The following is a 19,787-nucleotide window of genomic DNA, read 5'->3' as shown; positions in this document are numbered from 1 at the left end:
TGATCCCGAGTTCCTGGAGATTGACCGTTCTAACAATCGAATCTCCAATGCGGAGGCGATACAAATAGAGAAAATAAGTGATGCTAGTGAAGATATGGTCGTGGACGTACCACAGCCTGAAGTAAATGTTTGCTGCCAGTCAAGAGAGTGTGTTAAAAAGGTGGATTTTGTGGCATTCATTGCCACATTTATTAACTGTACAGCACAAGTCTAACAAACTGGACATTACTGTGGCTGTGGCAGAAAAGGTATGGGGACTTAAGGATTTTACATCTGAAGACTTGCTAGGGGTTCTGGCGCAAGAAGACCCGCCCTCCCAGGTTCCCCATTGAGTCTGTGTAGGGATCAGATTCGTTTGATTTAGTTTAGTGTATTTATTATTTGGTAGTTATTTGGGGGGGGGGGATTTTGTTCCATTTTTGGGAATCCTGTTTCCATCCCGCACAGTAGTTGTCGATCGCCAATATACTGTAATGAAACAGGCAGGGAGCAGGTCTCGAACCTCGACCTTCTATAGCCCGAAGTCCAGCGCGCTATTCACTGTGCCGCAAAAGCATGCTACGCGGCAGAGTCGATAACCGCCCTTATAAACCCAGGGCTGTTACAATACCATAGAAGAAGAGCATCATGTCCACCATGGCTTGTGTTTATTTTGAAAGTCTATAACATTGGACTTGGGTATAAAACATAATTACATAATGCTCAATTTGTTGAATTGTGTTGGACAACCTTCCATTGGTAAAGTTAGCAACGGTGAAATCAGATAGACAACGCTAGTTAGCTACGCTACCAGTATAATTGACTAGCTAACCTTGTTACTAACAAGTTAAACGTTTCTTATAAACGATTTTCTACGCCGAAAACCCTCTACATTGTAGCCAACGTATGAGACGTCATTATCTTCTATAACTGGTGTTGGAAGGGTGGCTCCCTTCACGTCTTTTTACTCGATATCTTAGCGCAAACATGTTGAATTGCTTTGTTTACCTTTTGAATTAGACGGCATTTACCCCTAATGATCCCAGAGTGCAACGCGTTATTTACATTATGTCGTAAACGGGAAATAAGGCCATTACCCCGGAGCAGAACAATTCACAGTACCATGGATCAGGTGATATGTCAGCTGATGATCAGAAGAAACAGGAAGACAGATTAGTGGGTGTCCTAGCGTTGTTATTTATCAATAAGTATTATATTTATCAACCCAAAACAAATCATAATATTTGAGAACTATTATTGCTACACGAAAGAAAATACATTCAAAATGTTTGCCGCTGACGACGAGGATGGAGATTTTCTGTCGCCTACTGGAGGGTGAGTTTGCTTTCTTTCAGGCTAACTGGCTAATACCAATCTAGCTAAACCATTTTTCTTTTACATGAAGCTGTGCTTATTTTGTAGCGAATGGAAGCTAAGATATCTTGCTTGTTTGCTTTTTTAGACTTCCCGAATTGAAGTAGGCTAGGCTATAATTTTCACAGAACTAGCTAGTTACTGCACCCACTGACAAAAACTGCACTGATGCTATGGAAAATGGCTAGCTGCGAAATCATTTTGATTGACATGTAGCCAACTACCCCCGAAATCACTACAATCACTACAACCATTTAAGGTAGTCAAGCCCATTCACACACAGTCTGGTACATTGTTAGATTACTTGTTGATATTGCTGCACTGTCGGAACTAGAAGCACAACCATTTCGCTACACTCGCAATAACCTCTGCTAATCATGTGTATGTGACCAATACGATTTGATTTTACGGATTTGAGCTAGTCGGGCGCGTGCATTGCACAATATAAATCGAAGGAAAGCGTGACCTCGCCTTACACTTCGCGCATCCTCAGTTAGAGCCCTGTGTTCTGAGACAGGCTTTGTCCTCCACCTCTCACCCAAAGACAGTAATGCATTGGATTTGCATGTACAGTAGGTGTCTCATGCAACTGTTGCTATATCCTATGTTTTGGGTAGTTTGATTTCACCCCAATATGTTTTCCCATTTGGCTGTGAGCCCAATTTCAGTTCAAGAGGTTTGGTACCACAGTTGCTGAATTAATAGGTCTGCTATGTCTCATCTGAAGTTCATAGATATTCAATCACTTGAACAATGCAGGCTAACTGCCAACTAGGGCATGTTGTTTTGCTCTCTAACATTTCCTGGCTAGTGGGGCAATTGTTCCCTCTGCTAATATGATTTGGAGGAATAAAGCTTGTCTGGGCCAGGAGCAGTGAAGGAGGGAGAGGCTAGGGTTGTGGCTCCTAATTCCTCTCACATGCTGCTAGTTAGGGCCAGTAGGGCGAGGGCTGCCTGCTCCTTCACATCAGCTCAGCAAACTGGACTGCAGACTGAGCCAGAGCTCCACAGCTCTTCCAGTGATATGGTGTCAAATCTGCCATGGTGGTGTGACTGCATTGGAGAGCAAGACATTGGGGAAAGGAGAGGAGGGCATTGCTAAAAGTGGCAACACTGAAACTTAGTGTGTTGTTGGGTGGCCCATGCCTGTCTGTGGCCCATGCCTGTCTCTCTTACAAGTGGCTAAACGGGCTACTCTTCACCACCAGTCGTCAGCAACAAAGACCCAGGCCTCAAGGTGCCCACCATGTCTTCTGCTCTGAGGGATAATGACTACCTTTGGAGGGAGATCCAAGGGTCAGTATGGCCCTGCTCTGGAGGGAAATGTTCAAGTGAAACCTAATGATTTTCATCTCGATAATGAACAAATCTTTAATTTGCCGCTGGTGGTCTGTCTGTGGCAGTTGAGGAAGGTCATGGTGTGAATTTGTGATGTGGTTCTTCTGCTGGAAAGCATGTGAATGTTCTTGTGATGTATTCATGCTTCAGTTATGGCAACATATTGTTAGAGATGATGGTGCAATACCTATTCTAGTGTGTACGATTATTGTATCGTAGTAAGAGCTGCTGGGATAACAACCTACATTCACGGTTGTGTGTTTTCGTCTTTCATTCAACAACCTGTTAAATGTGGAAATGGGCTACTTGACTTATTAACATGAACAAGTAATTTTAGCATTTTGACTTGTTGGATGCAGTTGCTTTGGGATTTGGAAATCCTCAGTCTTTTTCAGATGAAAGGGCTCATAAGAGCAGCTTTTCTCTGTTGTGTGGGCATGGGTCTTGATATACAGTGTGTGGTGGCTGTATAAACCGGGCATGGGGCTTTTGTTCTCTGTGCTCAATATAAATACATTTTCACTTCAATTTGTTGTCAGCTGAAATCAGGAACAGTAAGCAAGAAAATTGTTGACCATGAAACGGCAACAACTGAATTGACAGAATAGTGTTGGCTTTTTATCCAATGAGATGTTTTTTGTCTCTATGGAACATATGTGTTGATCTCTTTTGAACTTCACTTAGGAGAGAGCCAAGTAGACCGACCTCATTACACCAATAGGGCTTTTGCAGATTATGGGCTTACAGAAATAACCTAAATAACACTTGCTCTATGTCTGGGTTCCCCATCTCGCAGCCTGCGGGTGATAAAAAAATATATATATATATATATATATTTTTGGTACCTCAAGTTTTCTGAGTGTTTATTTTATTTTTACTTGTTGGACATGAGACTGCAAATCAGCTCCAAGTGATTTTACTTTTGGAAATCTGTTTCAAAATATTCCCACACATTATAGAGAGAGATGTGATTGTATACAAATGTAAGCAAGATTAGAAATGATGTTTTAGTCAACTATTATATCTGTTTGGGCTTCTTGTGGTCAATTTGCAGTCTATAAATGATTTGTAATTACAGTACATTCGGAAAGTATTCAGACCCCTTCAATTGTTCCACATTTTATTACGTTACAGCCTTATTCTAAAATGAATAAACTTTTTTTCCCCAAAATCCATCCACACACAATACCCCATAATGACATTTTTGCAAATTTATAGACAACTGATATCACATTTACATAAGTATTCAGACCCTTTACTCAGTACTTTGTTGAAGCACCTTTGGCAGTGTTTACAGCCTCAAGTCTTCTGAGTATGATGCTACAAGCTTGGCACACCTGTATTTGGGGAGTTTCTCCCATTCTTCTTTGCAGATCATCTCAAGCACTGTCAAGTTGGATGGGGAGCGTCGCTGCACAGCTATGTTCAGGTCTCTCCAGATGTTCAATCGGGTTCAAGTCCGAGCTCAGACTGGGCCACTCAACAACATTCAGAGAGTTTTCCCAAAGCCACTCCTGCATTGTCTTGGCTGTGTGCTTAGGGTAGTTGTCCTGTTGGAAGGTGAACCATCTCCCCAGTTTGAGGTCCTGAGTGCTCTGGAACAGGTTTTCATCAAGGATCTCTCTTTATTTTGCTCCGTTCAAATTCCCCTTGATCCTGACTAGTCTCCCAGTCCCTGCCGCTGAAAAACATTCCCACAGCATAATGCAGCCACCACCATGCTTCAATGTAGGGATGGTATTGGCCAGGTGATGAGCGGTGCCTGGTTTCCTCGAGACATGACGCTTGGCATTCAAGCCAAAGAGTTCAGTCTTGGTTTCACCAGACCAGATAATATTTTTTCTCATGGTCTGAGAGTTCCTTAGGTGCCATTTGGCAAACTCCAAGCGGGCTGTCATGTGTCTTTTACTGAGGAGTGGCTTCCGTCTGGCCACTCTACCATAAAGGCCTGATTGGTGGAGTGCTGCAGAGATAGTTGGAAGAGTCTTGGTGGTTCCAAATTTCTTCCATTTAAGAATGGAGGCCACTGTGTTCTTGGGGACCTTCAAAGCTGCAGAAATGTTTTGGTACCCTTCCCCAGATCTGTGCCTCGACACAATCCTGTCTCGGAGCTCTACGGGCGATACCTTCGACCTCATGGCTTGGTTTTTGCTCTGACATGCACTGTCAACTGTGGGACCTTATATAGATGAGTGTGTGCCTTTCCAAATCATGTCCAATCATTTGAATTTACCACAGGTGGACTCCAATCAAGTTGTAGAAATATCTTAAGGATGATCAATGGAAACAGGATGCACCTGAGTTCAATTTCGAGTCTCTTAGCTAAGGGTCTGAATACTTATGTAAATAAATAAAACATTTAAAGAAGAAAATTATATATTTTTATACATATGCAAACATTTCTAAACCTGTTCGCTTTGTCATTATGCTGTATTGTGTGTAGATTGAGGAACATCTATTTTCATACATTTTAGAATAAGGTTGTAATGTAAAAAATGTGGGAAAAGTGAAGGGGTCTGAATGCACTGTGTTCCGCCTCCTTGACCATCCGCCCAAGAAAAAAATCAGCTTGCGGCTGAATCTAGTTGATGATCCCTGCTGTGTTATTTCAGGGCAAAGCTGGCATCACTTTTTGGACTGGACCAAGCACCTAGTCAGGGGAATGAATCCTTCCAATATACAGCCCCTAAACAGCCTAGGAAGACCCTGAATCCAGGTAAAAACATAATTTTAGCAATGGAAGGAAATATGACCAAAGTTAGGTTAACATGATCAGGTGAAACTGAGATGTGTTTACTGACAATAGAGCATGTTTTAATTTCCAGGACCTCCTGCCCAGAAACCCACTGGCCCTCCTGGTGCTCCTGCAGTATTATTGGCTACAGCTATCCATGCTTTCAAATAGTGAGTATCTTTAAACTGTACAAATGACTTGAAATGCCACCCTGTTGATCCTGTGACGAGACCCATTCATTTGTTTTGAGTTCATGACTTACTCCATAATTGATCGTGCATCTTTTTGTTTAGTCTTAATGGACAGTATCAGAAACAAGGAAAGCTTGGAGCTGCAGTCCTGGGTAACCACACAACCAAAGAGGTGTGCTTTTATTTTTTTAAATGTGAATAAATGTTAATGATTTCTGTCTCTTTGAACATGCTTATCATCATGCAAGTTTGCTAAAAATGGCGTAAAAGTTCCCTGTCTGTTTTTTCGTAGTACAAACTCTTGCTGTACGCCAGTCAACAGAAACAAGTGACTGCGGCCACGATTCATGTTGGGTTCGCCTTTACGGTGAGTTTGTGTCAGAAGAACCTGAGCAAGTGAAAAGCGAGCCAGTTGGCTTCACTTAAAGAATCTCAGCTCTTACTCTTTCCCATTGTCTTCTGCAGGTTCAGCCCAGCAACTACTGCACTTTTTATGACGACCAGCGTCAGAACTGGTCCCTGATGTTTGACACAGACAAAGCTGCCGTGGACTTTTGTAAAGAGGTGAAGGACAGCAGATGGACTCTGAGTTTGAGTTTGTTTAATTTAATACTGATATAAAAGTGATTGAATTGGCAACTTGTCTTTGATTTAGGTGTGTTTGGCAAAAGTGAACAGCGCCCCCGCCTTAGATATGGTGGTGGTGCAGGACCTGACACTAGGGGAGGGGCAGGGGGTTGAGAATGGAGACTCCCTGGAGGTGGCATACACAGGATGGCTCCTGCAGAACCATGCCATCGGACAGGTAAGATATCGCTGTGTTTATTGTGCCATTAGAGATCAGTGCTTTGCACATAGCTGTGTGTCCTCTTTGCCCTGGGATGTAGTGGTACAGCAGTGGTCTTGTAATATTCAACTATTGTTTCAGGTGTTTGACTCCAACCTGAACAAAGACAAGCTACTACGACTGAAACTTGGCGCTGGAAAAGTGATGAAGGTGAGTCATAGATGTCCTATGGGTGAGTCATTTGGGTTGTATGGGCACAGCTTCTGTTCTCAAGAAGAATAGTAGGTGCATGGGGAACTTACAGCTTCCTCTCTCTCCTTTCTAATTGCCAGGGCTGGGAGGAGGGCATGCTGGGTATGAGGAAGTCAGGCCGGCGTCTCATGGTGATACCCCCCAGTCTGGGAGACGGCTCCCAAGGAGTGGCCAACTGCGTCCCAGCAGACTGCACACTTATCTTTGAGGCAGAGCTACGACGGGTAGGACGTCCAGCATCTCTCAAATGGGACTGTCCGATAACATTAAGCCAGAAGTCACAATTGAGTTTCTTTGTCTCCTCATGCTCTTCTATTGTGTCCTCAGTTGAAGTTGGCGAAGGACAGTGTGTCTGACCGTGCCAGTGCTGGGTCTCGGGACTCTGCTGCCTCCTCACCTGCCCCCAGTATGGAGAACCTGGGCCCGGACCTACCAGCAGGGCCCGCTCAGCCCCCTTCTACAAGCCCCGGGAGACCAGGGTAAGAGTACAGGCTTTCCTGAACACTCATAACCATCTCCCCCAGCTCATTTCTTGTCTTTGTCCTTCTTTCATTGTTTTCACCCTCTCGTTTTCAGGGAACCACTACTTCGGTCAAAGTCGAATTCCATCAGTGAACAGTTGACAGTGAGTGCTTTCTCTTCTGAGTAACATTAGACTTTAATATGAAATGTGTAAAGCTGACCTGTTTGTAACCCAAGCCCTATCAGGCTGATGAGGTATAACCTACTCCTTAATCTTCCCATGGCTCCAGAATCCAGATGCCACCAAAGCCAAGCTGATCTCTCGCATGGCCAAGATGGGCCAGCCTATGTTGCCCTTCATGGCAGGGCCCTCCTCCCAGCCAGACTCCAGTGACTCTGAGATGGAGGTGAGAAGGAGGGTCCAAGGGATTGTATTTTCACATAGCTGCACCTACAGAATATGAGCTGAGATAATGATGCTAGATATAACCAGTGTCTTCCTTCAGGACCCCAGTGTGTCCAGAGTGAAGGAGCGTCCTGCTGCTCCCTCTCCTGTGCAGATCTCCCCTGCCCCCCAAGCTCCAGTGCAAGGTGAGCTCTCCCACAACCTCTGCTGGAGTCATCACTCTCCATGTTTAGCTGGCCAATAAATGGTCTAATATCATACTTTTTTAAGACCGATTAGACTGAGATTTGCTATAAAGCTTTCTTTTCAGGGTGTCGATGTTTGTTGATGCCGTGGGATGTAATTTCTCAGTTTGTACATAATGTGTATTTTTCCTACAGTGCTTTCCTACCCTCATGGGGCACCGCCCTCTGCCTTGATGCCTGTCGCTATGACAACTGCTGCTCCGCAGCCTGTGATGCCAGGCTCCGCCCATGCCTTTCAGGTGAGAATGACAAATGTCATCTTCATCGTTCAACTGTCAAACATTTAAACTAATTTCCATGCTCTGTATTGGCTGCAGAGCTGACTTAAAGGCTAACCTCTTTTCTAACGAATCTTCCTCCATTCTCTGCTGCGTCATTGAATCAGTCTGTTATGTTTTTTCATAGCCTTATGCCTACCCACAGTCCTCTATGGCTCCCTCTCAACTTCAACAAATGGGCCAGATTTACCCCACCCAGACAGTGCCATACATGGGAGGCACTGGAGAGGTCACTTCCTTCCTCATGACTGAAGCTCGGCAGCACAACACTGAGATCCGATTGGCTGTCGGCAAAGTGGCCGATAAAGTGGACCAGTTGGCGTCAAAGGTCAGCAATATTATTATTTTTATTTTTTATTTCTCTTTCTGTATCAGACATTTCCACCTCCAGTTTTTCACTTCTCATCGATTTGACAGGTTGACGACCTTCAGAGGCAAGGAGGCCACTCATTGGCTATGCCCAGTGTCAATATGGAAACATCCATGATTATGCACAACATCCAAAGAATCATTCAGGTATAGTCTGGTTGGGGGGGGTGTGTTAGGGATTTAATTCCCTAATAATACTTTAGTAAAATGTCTACTTGTTTTTTCTCTCACTGTATCTCACTATATTTACTGTACAGGAAAATGAATCTTTAAAGAAGGATGTCTATGAGAAGAGCTCACGTGTAGAGGAGCAGAACCACAAGATTGGGGAGCTCATCAACCAGAACCAGAGGTAAGACGCAGACATTGATGCAGAAGTTAACATTGGGGGATCTGAAATGGCACCATATTCACATACCAATTTCAGACACAGCCGTTGATTTTCCCTGCGTGTCCAGCCAGGCTTGTCTCTTTTGTTGTTGTCCAGATACATGGAGCAGAGTAACCTGCTGATGGAGCAGAGGAATGATTCCCTGAAGTCCTCCAGTGAACACAACCAGGTCCGGGTGCTGCAGGCTGAGCAGGATAAGGTAGATCACTGTACCACCACCCTACTGTACTTCTGTATATACTGTCATCAACCTGGAAGGAGGAACTAACCTTCTCTTATACTCTCACAGCCAGGGCTCATTATTCTCATGTGACTTAATGGCTCTATTACACTATCTAACATGGCTTTAGGGATATTAGTGTTCTTTTTGTCTGGGGACTAGATTAACAGAATGACTGCTGTAGCTCCTGGCTGTTTGTCCTGCTGTGTTCCTCTCAGGACCTTTAGTAGTGACTGCTCTCTCTTTCCAGCATGCACTGCCTCAGGACCTGTGCTTGGGCCAGGTGAGCCTGTTAGCTCTCGCTCTACCTTCCTCCACTCATCCTCCTTCCCGTCCCCCTTTTTGCTGACTTTTCTTTTTTTTTCTTCAGCCCTTTCCTCCTCATCAGTCATCATAATTCACCAGTCATCTTCTTCCCACAGGATCATGCTGTCAGGCTCCATGTTAACTCTGTCTCTCACTCATCACGTCCAGCCAATCACCATCACCACTGTCCGCTCGCACTGTCTATGGCTGTGTCCCAAAACTATGAGATGGCCTCCTTTCCTCGTCGCCTTTCCTTCATGACCACTGGAAAAAGGACTGGACACTGACAGTTCCCAACATCTTGATTTATTTCCAGTCAGATTAGTGATCATGAAGGAAATACGTTAGTTTAGGTTATTGGGACACAGCCTGCCTTTGGACTGTGTATTGTATAGACAGACAACACCGCTGACTAACAGTACTTGTCTCTGTCGCTCAGGTGCGTCTGACAGAGGAGCTGGCCACGTGTACAGCGCGGGTGTCCCAGCTGCAGCAGGAGGCCACGTCTCACCAGCAGAGGGCTGCAGAGCTGCAGAGCAAACTGACCTCTGCCCTGCAGGACAGTAACACACACTGCACACGCATCTCCTCCTTAGAGACCCAACTGGAAGGTTTGCACTACTCTTACATAATTATGTGCTATAAACACAATGTTTTTCTTTTAAATTGGTTAGAAAGGTGTCAGTGAGAGTGTGTTTATGTTGGTGTGAGACTAAATGTGTGTTTTTGAGTAGAGCTAAAGGAGACGTCAGAGCGAGGCCAGGCCCAGTACCGTACAGAGAAGCAGAAACGCAAAGGGATGGAGCTCAGAGTAAACAACATGGAGGAGGAGTTGCAGGACCTGAAGACTGACAAAGAAAGTCTGGAACGAGTGAGTATGGCACAGTGTCTGTGGGCTGTTTTCTCGCAAGGGCGCTGGGCGCAATGGTATTCCAGGGCGCGTTCTCAGAGCATGCGCAGATCAGTTGGCAGGCATCTTCACGGTCATTTCCAATCTCTCCTTGTCCCAGTCTGTAATGTTTTAAGATGACCACCATCATTCCTGTTCCCAAGAACTCTAAGGCTTCATGCCACAATGACTACCGCCCTGTAGCGCTCACATCTGTCATCATGAAGTGCTTGGAAAGGCGGGTTATGGCACACATCAACTCCATCATCCCAGACACCCTAGACACTCCAACTTGCATACCGACCCAACAGATCCATAGACGACGGAGTCTCAATTGCACTCCACACTCCATTTGCTGATGACCCAACGGTGGTAGGTCACTGGCGACGATGAGACAGCCTACAGGGAGGAGATCAGTGACAACAACCTCTCCCTCAACGTCAGTAAGACCAAGGAGCTGATTGTGGACTACAGGAAATGGGATGGCGGGCACGCCCCCATCCACATCGACGGGGCTGTAGTGGACCGGGTCTAGAGCTTCAATTTCCTCTATGTCCAAATCACTAAGGACTTAAAATGGTCCACTCACACGCGCACAGCGCCTCTTCCCCCTCGGGAGGTTGAAAAGGTTTGGCATGGGCCCTCAAATCCTCAACAAAGGTTCTACAACTGCACCCTTGAGAGCATCTTGACTGGCTGCATCACTGCTTGGTATGGCAACAGCACCGCACTCAATTGCCTGGTGCAATAGAGGGTGGTGCGGACGGCCCAGTACATTACTTGGGCCAAGCTCCCTGCCATCCAGGACCTCTATCAGGCAGTGTGAAAGAAAGGCCCGGAAAATCGTGCACGTGACATTAAAATGTAACTTTTAGATTTAGCCTCCAATGCATACGGCTCTGTTAGAAATTGCCCAAAGGCACAGATCTAGGATCAGCTTACAGATCTCAGTTCTCTTCAATCCTATACCATAACCTTCACCAATAGCGTGGGAAAAGGACCTAAAACTGAAATTAGATCGGTGTCTAAGGGTAGCTTCATCTTTCTTCTCTTAGACGCTGTCAGACAGGAAGAGGAAGTGGCAGGCGGAGAGACAGCGGTGTGATGAGGAGATGGAGGAGCTGAGGAGGAGCAGCCAGCAGGACATGGACAGTCTAAAGACACAGCTCCGCAAGGCCAGCACTGGCCAGGCAGCCTCAGAACAGGTACTGTACAGGGTGTAATAATATTTGTCTATGGGGAGAGGGTGAAGAGTAATTGTGCGTGCGTGTACGGCTGACTGTGCGTGCGTGTGTTCCAGCTAGCCCAGCTGCAAGCGGAGCTGGAGGAGGAGTGGAAGGGGAAGTGTGAGCAGGCGCTGGCCTCAGCCAAGGAGCAGCAGGGGCGTCAGATGGCCGAACTGGCAGAGCAAAGGGACACACTGGAGCAGAGACTGACCCAGCTACAGGAAAAGGTCAACAGCCTAACCCATATTATACCGTACACAAAGCTTTCTCTCTCCTGATGCCCCATTGGACTCCTGAGTTAATACATCATTTTATATTGTGTGGCTAAGGGGGGATTTGTTACTGTTATACAACAATGGAATTCCATAAGTTCTAAGGCTGGGAAATTACTTGTGTAGCTTAATCTGTGAGAGTTTAGTGGTTCTAACGCATTCTAACAGTTCTCAGCTCTGAAGCAGTCCAGGGACTCAGAGGAGCAGTGCCTGCTACAGCAGCAGGTACAGGATGAGAAGCTGCAGGTCCTACAAGAAAAGGTACTGATGTGTTTACATGTTAGTGTAGCATTAGCAGCTAACTCTCTCCATATCATAATGAAGTCCTCTTTCTCACACACTCACATTCTTTCTCTCTTTTCTCTCGTTCTCCTCTCTTTCAGTATTCAGGCCTGGAGGAGCAGTCATCAGCTATGAAACAGAAGCTTGAGGGGCGAGTGGCTGAGCTGGAAAGGAGGCTGGCAGAGCAAAGGGGCCAAGAGGACACTGCAGGGGAGGTGAGAGGGACACAGAGTCATGTTTCACAGCTGAGTGTCTGTCTTATCTGTACTTCATGGTTTGACCCTAGCCCTGTGTGCCCTGGCAGGTGAAGCGTGTGATGAACGGAGTGTTCCACTCTCTGAGAGGGGAGTTTGACCTACATGAGACCTATACAGGCAGCGCTGTGCTCAGTATAATCGTCAACACCATTAAGGTAATGCATCTCTGCTTGACAATTATCGAAACTTTTATATCTTACTACTGTGTTATTCACAATGGAGATGGACTGAAAGGGATTTGGGTGAATTAATGTTGGTGTTTGACCTTCAGAGTGTTACGTTGCAACTGCTCAACGTTACTGAGAGACCTTCGTCCCATCGGAGTGAAAAGGAAGAGGTGGTGGAGATCAGTGATGTGAAGCGTAGAGAGGAGAGACCACCACAGGATGTCCATGTGAATGGGGAGGAAGAGGAGGAGCAGAGGACAGAGTCAGAGCAGCCTAGTGAGGCCGTTGGGCAGAGGGAGGGAGACCCCAGAGATGTGCAGGAGAGGGCTCGTCTGGAGGCAGTACCAAAGACCGAGAAGCCGACTAAGGTGGAGCTAGCGTCAGACATCCACACAAAACCAGAGCACCAATCACACTCAACCCAGCCACGACCAACATCTCCCGAGCCACTGGGAGAGAACACCACCGAGGCTTCGGAACCCACTGACTTAAACCCTGAGGAGAATCTGCCCTCTGAGATGGGACAGGAAAGTCAGTCAGAAGGTGACGTAATTACCCCAGAGGTGAAAAAAGTGAGTGTCACTATTGAGGGTTCCATGGGTGAACTGGAAATAACTAGCCCCAAAGCCACAGGTCCTCCAACCCAGCCCCCACCTCCACCAAGCCCTCTGCATGACAGTCCTGGGAAAGTAAGGTGAGTTTTCTAGCGAGACCAGTGAAATACACAACCCAGTCTCATTCAACTGAGCCGCATCTATGTTCATAATAAGTCTGTTGTCCCTTGCTAATATGCATGAATTCCTGCACCTCTCTCTCTGCCTTCTATCCCCAACCCCCCTTGCTCTCCCTCCTTGCTCTACTCTATGTCCATTCTCACTTGTGTGTTCTATTCTCTCAGTCTGACTGAGGGAGTAGGAGAGGAAAATGGAAAGGAGACATTTTTCCAGAGCACAGCCCCAACCAAACCCCCACCACCACCCACTGAGGAGGAGGAGGATGATGAGCTGGTGAGGAAGGATCAGTAGAGCCACACCAGTTCTCTCAGATTTATACACACTGGTTCTGTTCCCCTTGTTTGTCAGTAACGTTTGTCTGTTACATGGCCTACTGAATAGTACATCAGGTAACATAAAGCTGGTTTCAAGATATAATTCAGTGGCAGGATCCTCTGCTGTTGAATGTCTATGACAGGAACTTGTTCTGAATTACTTAATTCATTTCCGAACAGTCTCATAAGTGTTTTGTGGTTGGTCAGCATAGGATTACTGAACACAACTCACATTTGATATATTTTTGCCATGTTTTCTAAGAGCTTGAAGGGGCGACCTCCCCCAGCCCCTCTGTTTGGCGATGAAGAGGATGAAGATCTTGACTGGCTGGGCTGAGCTGAGCAACAACTGAAGTGATAAGTCTTATGAGTCTTGAAGGCCATCCTCTAGAGAGATGATTTCCACTGTCCTAGAAGAGACTATACCTGGATGAACATGTAGTGAACTCAGTCTGTCTGAGATAAGGCAACTCTGAACAATGTGAGTGAGAAGGACGTCCTGTCAGACTGCCCTGAACACTGCGGTTAAAGATCTGTGTGCCATGTTGAGATCTGTAGGGCTGACCTGATTGCTGTTGCCTGAAAGCCACCTTTGACCCCCCCCCCCCCCCCCCATGCAATCAAAGTCAATCCATCTGTTAGCCCTGTAATTTGTTGCTTTCATTGGGTCTTTGAGACTAAAATGATGGTCTAGGGTATTTTAACTACTGTAGCTTGGATGTTCATTTATCTGATTTGATTTAAGATGTCTGTTTGCTTGTTGTCAGGGTTACAAGGCTGTTGTGTATTAATGAGGGCTTGATGCTTCAAGAACATCTAACTTTTAAAAATGTTTGCTGAGATTCATTCCAGAAAATAAAAAACATATAAAAAAGATGTCCACATATTCTTTTAATTTTTTATTGTATTTCCACAAGATATTGCACCAGAGATATTTCTGCATCATTTTGGTATGACATCCATAATCAAACCAACGACCTGCAATCAATGAATGCTGATACCGCTAGCCTATAGCATACTTACTGCAATTAAAACGTTAAAAAAATACAATGACAAAACTGGATCATAATTTGGTGTTGACACATTTACCATAACACCATATAATATAGTATGCCTAAAATGAGTCATTGGTATGGAAGGCTATGCAGAGCATCCTCCAAGAGAGGATGGGTTTTGGTGTAAAAACTGACCAGCAGGTGGAGAACTAGTATGGAAGTGTTTCGCCGTTGCTTGGCAACGCAAGTTCTGACAGTTGGCTCTTCTTGGGTAGCTAGCTAGCAGAGTTGTTTACTAGCGACGCTTATTTTTATCTGGCTAAATTAGCCTAACATAGTTATTCCATTCATTTATCTAGGGTGCCCTACGCGAGGTACGTATGCGTTGCACTCGGATTGGGGGTTCTGCTCAATAAGCATTGCAGAGTTAACGTTACTGTAGAAATGGATGGCTGGCTAGCTAGCTACTAGTACACTAAGTTTCTCTTTAAAACAGTAGTTTCCTTCCAATTAACGAGAAACAGACAGAGCACAAGGCCAGGTGCTTCTCCAAAAATGTTAGCGGCTCTGTTATAATATTCACAATAGCACATTAGCTACATAGATTGAACCAATGTAGCTAGCTATTATTGGGAATGCATTCTAAGTGGTATGCTAGTATGGACATTAGATAGCTAACAGTAGTATATGTACTACAGGACTAGCTACATGATTGCATTCTCTCACTCAGGTGTAGTCCATGGGCAGCCTTGCCAGTGAGGTTTTGGATGAGGCCCACTGTTTCTGGGCGATGTGCGCTCATCCTTGCTGCTGGGAGTCGGAGCAGCGCATTGCCAAAGGCGTCCCACGCTACATAAAGCCAAGAACATCAGATGGGGGCAGAGCCACTGTAGATGGTAGGCAGTCATGTATTGCAATTCAATTTCTCTCCTCTCTTTCAAACACACACAGCAGTACTGTAAAATGCATTGAGCAGCTGCTGGCTCATATGGACCATATGTCAAAGTGGATTAACAGTGCTGTTCTTGCTGTTCAGTGGAAGAGTTTCCAACCCTTAGTGTGGTTAATGTATCGGAGTGGACTGAGGGCCAAAAGACCCCTAAAGTGAAGCTGCTTTACAAGACGCTTAGCAAGGAGAATTTTGCCACAGATGCCTCTCTAACTCTTCTCTCCAGCCAGTCACAAGCCCACCAGCGGGAGCATAACACAAGGTTAGTAATAGCCTAATAAGTCAATATAGTATATTGCCATTCAGTATACTGAAACAGAGAACAGAGTTATCATTTATAGTTGAAGTTTAAACAATGGATTTGCATAGGGGTCCTCCTACTCTCTAATTCTTCTTTGCAGTGCAGACCTTCACGTTCCAGGGTTAAACTCTGTTGACCATAGTCCTCGTAATAAACAACACAAGGAAGTAAAGGTTTGTCACAGTTACACAGAGACAGTAGGCCTAAAGTCAGACGCAAGGCTTGCTGACTTTGTCTTACACCCTTTGTTGAAAACCAAAGATGGAGTTTTTGTAGGCTATACTTTTCCATGGTGAGTAATATTGATCGGAGTATAGCTGATCCAGTGTAATGTCTGTTGTGGGTGTTATTGCAGCTCAGCACAGCTCAGATCAATCAGTTGGCCAGCTGTTCCAGTGCATCATGGGGCTCTGGCTCCCTAGTGATGTGGGTACCCAATCCCCAACACATCCCGCAGTGCCAAGCCCAAAACAGGTCACTTGAATTATTGTATTTGATGTTGATTGTATCTTTATTTTTCATCATACTCAGTCACCTTGTGCTGTACTTTTTATGTTGTAGGCCTAGACCTTGGAAATTTGCATCGTTTGATTACCACATTACCTTTTTAGGTGTTAAACTTGGCAGATATGCAAATTGCCTTTTTTGATCACAGGCCTAAATCTCCCTATGTACCTGTCAAGGAGCTAATTTGCCTTCCGTCCTTAAAAACCTCAAAAATTGTGAGTACTATATTTACACAGCTTTCATAAATGGTTTGTGGCAGGTTATTTGTCTTTGTATTACATTAGTGTTAATGAATAGGCCTATTTCGTTAACCAGTTATATTTACTAGTCTTTCTTGTATATTATAGAACAGAAATCCAAGAATTCAAGTCCAAGAGTCCAAGGATGTGCGGAAGAGGGTGCCGTTCCAGCTGACAACATTGACGTCAAAGCCGAGAAGTGAGCATGGGTTGAGCTCCCCAGTGGCACAGCAAACTGTCCACCCAACAGACCTTGCCCTGGCCAAGCCTGACACAGACACTGACCCCAAGAGGGAGGAGGACGAGGCCCAGACCCAGGCTCATACCAGCCCACACCCTCCCCCAGCACCCAGGCTCCCCAGTGCTTTCCTCCTCAGGAACAAGCCTGTGGTGTTCCACAGTGTCAGGGAGAGGGTACTGAGAAGACACACCCAGCAGGACATCTCAACATACAAGTACAAACTGGACAGCAAGGTCACTCATACTATCATACTACTGTCTCATGGCATTCTCTTTTTACATAATGATTCTCTGCTCTGAGTATGACTGGTCTGTCTGATCATTAAAAGGCCTGTCTCCAGTGCTGTTTAATTTACATGTAACCAATAGCCATGAAGCATGTTGCTGCCTTTCAATCCATATTCATCAGGCTTGCTGAGTGGTTGAGAGAGGGGGAAAACCCTGCTTTGGCTCCACAGTGAGGGAGAGTCATGGGAGAGTGAGACTGGGCATTGGTTCTGGAGATGCAGGCCCCGATAGCTCCTATTACACTCAGCTTTTCTGCCTGGTTTTATAACTGTTTATTTTCTGTTTTCAGCATCTCGTGTAGGGAGTGGTCAGTAGTCACGTACTTCCTCGAACAGCCAATCTTTAGTCCAGGAAGAATGGAACAAATTCCTGCTCAGCTGTTGATAAATAAATGAAGAGTTTAAACTTAACTGAATTATTGCCAAATACACTGTCTGGGATGTATGCTACTTATTGTAGACAACACTTGTCTATTGTCATCTCCTGTTGGTGGGTGGAAATGAAGCGAGGAACCGTTAGTTTAGTCGAAAATATATATATTTTTGTAGAGTGTTACACTTGAATAAGGAAAATCTGGCAACCCATGTTGTTGTTTTGGTTGAGTTTTTTTTTAGCTCTATTTCCTTTTTCTTCTGTCTTCATGGCTATTACTCTAGACTGGTGGGGGTGGCATTGACTGGGATAGTCTGAGAAGACAGACCTATCTGTGGAGGAAGCACAACCTTCCACCCAACTGTGACAGAGAGAAGCCATTTCCCCCAGAGGACATGACTGTCAGCCAGACAGGCTTTGGTTTCTACCCCATCCCAAAGGCCATGCTCCATCACGACCCAAGGAGCCCTCTGTCCAAAGGTAACACACTGGAGCTCTAGGCTGCATATTGTATGCAAGCCAGGACGCTGTGCCATGCTGTCACAAAGAGACTTACAGATTTGTAGATTTGGCATTGAATGGATCAAGGTGATCAAAGAACCGCTCATTTGTAACAAACTTGTATATGTTTTTTGGTGTGATGCAAATAGAGAGAAAGATTGCAAAGAATGTTGTTGAGGAAGATGTGTGTGCACTGCAGGTCCAGCTGTGTGGCGCTGCCTGGAATGTGTGGATGGGATATGGTGTGGCCATGGTGGTGGTCCACTGGCCTCCATATCCAAGTGCCTTAACTCATTGGTGTCAAACAGTTCCTTCAAGTTCTGTAGCAGATCCAAACTCAGCTGTCAAAACCCCTTGCACCAAGTAATTGTCCGACTCTACACCTCTCAAAGCTAGCCAACACACTCAGAGTGAACCAATCAAAACCAAAATTCATCCCTGCATTGAAACTGATCTGACATGTTCTTTAAGCTCCTAGATGGAGATTACCTAAGTGATGTGGATCCAGGCAACAAGGGCACCATCGCTCCTCAGAACTCCATGATGTACCTTCAGGACACAGCTTCACACTACAGTGGTGAGTATATCAATACCGTATAGGATGGTTCTCAGTTTTTAATGTTGATATTTGTTATTGTATCGTCATTCATCTGCTACTTTTTAAAATGTATGTACATTTGTACATCAGAAGTGTCCATATATGCAATATATTCTCAGATAATTTTCCTAATCTCCATGTGATTCCACAGACTGTCAAGGAGAGGATAAGGAATTTGGCTTATGCCCAGAGAGAGATGCTGAAGGAGGTCTAGGAGCCTTAGAGAGGCCAGGTAGGAGCTCTTAGGACAAAGGGCACAGGTCTTCAGGGTCCCAGCCATCCCCTCCACCCTCTAGCGTCAACTCCGATACCTATGGAGATGGTTAACCTTGAATATGAAGAGACTGACACTGAACGATCCAGGACTAAGATCCAGGAGTAAATGTACTCATCATGCCTGTGAACATTCATATATTTCATCCAGAGCTATTATTATGCTTTAGATAAATACATCTGGTAGCTTGCTTTTTTTTCATGTCAAGTATAGCCTAACATGGTAACGTAACAATATACACTAAGTGTACAAAACATTAAGGACACTTGCTCTTTCCATGTCATAGACTGGCCAGGTGAATCCAGGTGAAAGCTATGATTCCTTATTGATGTAATTTGTTAAATCCACTTCAATCAGTGTAGATGAAGGGGAGGAGACAGGTTAAAGAATGATTGTTAAGCCTTGAGACAATATAGAAATGGATTGTGTATGTGTGCCATTCAGAGGGTGAATGGGCAAGATAAAAGATTTAAGTGCCTTTGAACGGGGTATGGTAGTAGGTGCTAGGCGCAGCGGTTTGTGTCAAGAACTCAACAGTTTTGTGTGTCAAGAATGGTCCACCACCCAAAGGACATCCAGCCAACTTGACACAACTGCGGGAAGCATTGGAGTCAATATGGGCCAGCATACCTGTGAAACGCTTTCGACACGTTGTAGAGTCCATGCCTCGACGAAGTGAGGCTGTTCTGAGGGCAAAAGCGGGGGTGTAACTCAATATTAGGAAGGTGTTCTTAATTTCATGTTTTGTCTACTCAGTGTATGTTAACTTACATGATTTATACTGCCTAATCCTTATTCAACAATCAATTAACAATTCTTATTCAGTTATGTCATGATTCAGTATTTGATTATTTGACATTAGTCAGCTTCATGGTAGCCTTGCATATCAGGATTGTAGGTGCTTCTCACCACAGGGTTTAAATGGAGTCCACCACCTTCATGGTTATGAGAGGGCACCAGGTGTCACTGTAGAATCATCGAGGAAATTCCCAATTTGGCTGTTTTGATCAGTTGCCATTGCCAACCTCTAAATATTTCACTTTAAAACAT

The 19,787-nt window shown here is 45.0% G+C and overlaps 2 protein-coding genes across 4 annotated transcripts; both read left to right on the top strand.

Annotated features, from left to right (window-relative positions):
* The first annotated feature begins 1,130 nt into the window (after positions 1-1,130).
* fkbp15b (FKBP prolyl isomerase family member 15b) lies at positions 1,131-14,349 on the top strand. 3 transcript variants are annotated; one of them, XM_071403644.1, is made up of 29 exons: positions 1,131-1,314; positions 5,304-5,407; positions 5,517-5,595; positions 5,719-5,788; positions 5,909-5,983; positions 6,082-6,180; positions 6,272-6,421; positions 6,545-6,613; positions 6,736-6,879; positions 6,983-7,134; positions 7,232-7,280; positions 7,408-7,524; positions 7,624-7,708; positions 7,904-8,007; positions 8,174-8,374; positions 8,464-8,562; positions 8,673-8,767; positions 8,903-9,005; positions 9,277-9,309; positions 9,772-9,943; positions 10,067-10,203; positions 11,277-11,426; positions 11,522-11,674; positions 11,888-11,980; positions 12,103-12,216; positions 12,306-12,413; positions 12,530-13,119; positions 13,324-13,432; positions 13,736-14,349. In XM_071403644.1, exons 1-29 carry the CDS (start codon positions 1,265-1,267, stop codon positions 13,808-13,810), a joined length of 3,579 nt encoding a protein of 1,192 aa, XP_071259745.1. In that variant the 5' UTR covers positions 1,131-1,264; the 3' UTR covers positions 13,811-14,349. The 3 variants fall into 3 exon arrangements, with proteins under 3 accessions (XP_071259745.1, XP_071259746.1, XP_071259747.1); XM_071403645.1 differs by lacking the exon at positions 9,277-9,309; XM_071403646.1 differs by lacking the exon at positions 13,324-13,432 and having other exon boundaries at positions 13,736-13,878.
* A 364-nt stretch (positions 14,350-14,713) lies between these two features.
* On the top strand, positions 14,714-19,565 carry LOC139576974 (uncharacterized). Its single transcript, XM_071403643.1, has 11 exons — positions 14,714-14,842; positions 15,199-15,364; positions 15,505-15,679; positions 15,819-15,891; positions 16,074-16,192; positions 16,374-16,440; positions 16,573-16,938; positions 17,649-17,844; positions 18,065-18,228; positions 18,337-18,442; positions 18,615-19,565. The coding sequence occupies exons 2-11, from the start codon at positions 15,208-15,210 to the stop codon at positions 18,707-18,709; spliced, it is 1,518 nt and encodes a 505-aa protein (XP_071259744.1). The 5' UTR covers positions 14,714-14,842; positions 15,199-15,207; the 3' UTR covers positions 18,710-19,565.
* Positions 19,566-19,787: the final 222 nt, after the last annotated feature.

Source organism: Salvelinus alpinus, chromosome 5, assembly GCF_045679555.1.
Source record: "Salvelinus alpinus chromosome 5, SLU_Salpinus.1, whole genome shotgun sequence".
Taxonomy (NCBI): domain Eukaryota; kingdom Metazoa; phylum Chordata; class Actinopteri; order Salmoniformes; family Salmonidae; genus Salvelinus; species Salvelinus alpinus.
The sequence above is the reverse complement of the archived record's forward strand: the minus strand, read 5'-3'. Positions and strand labels throughout refer to the sequence as shown.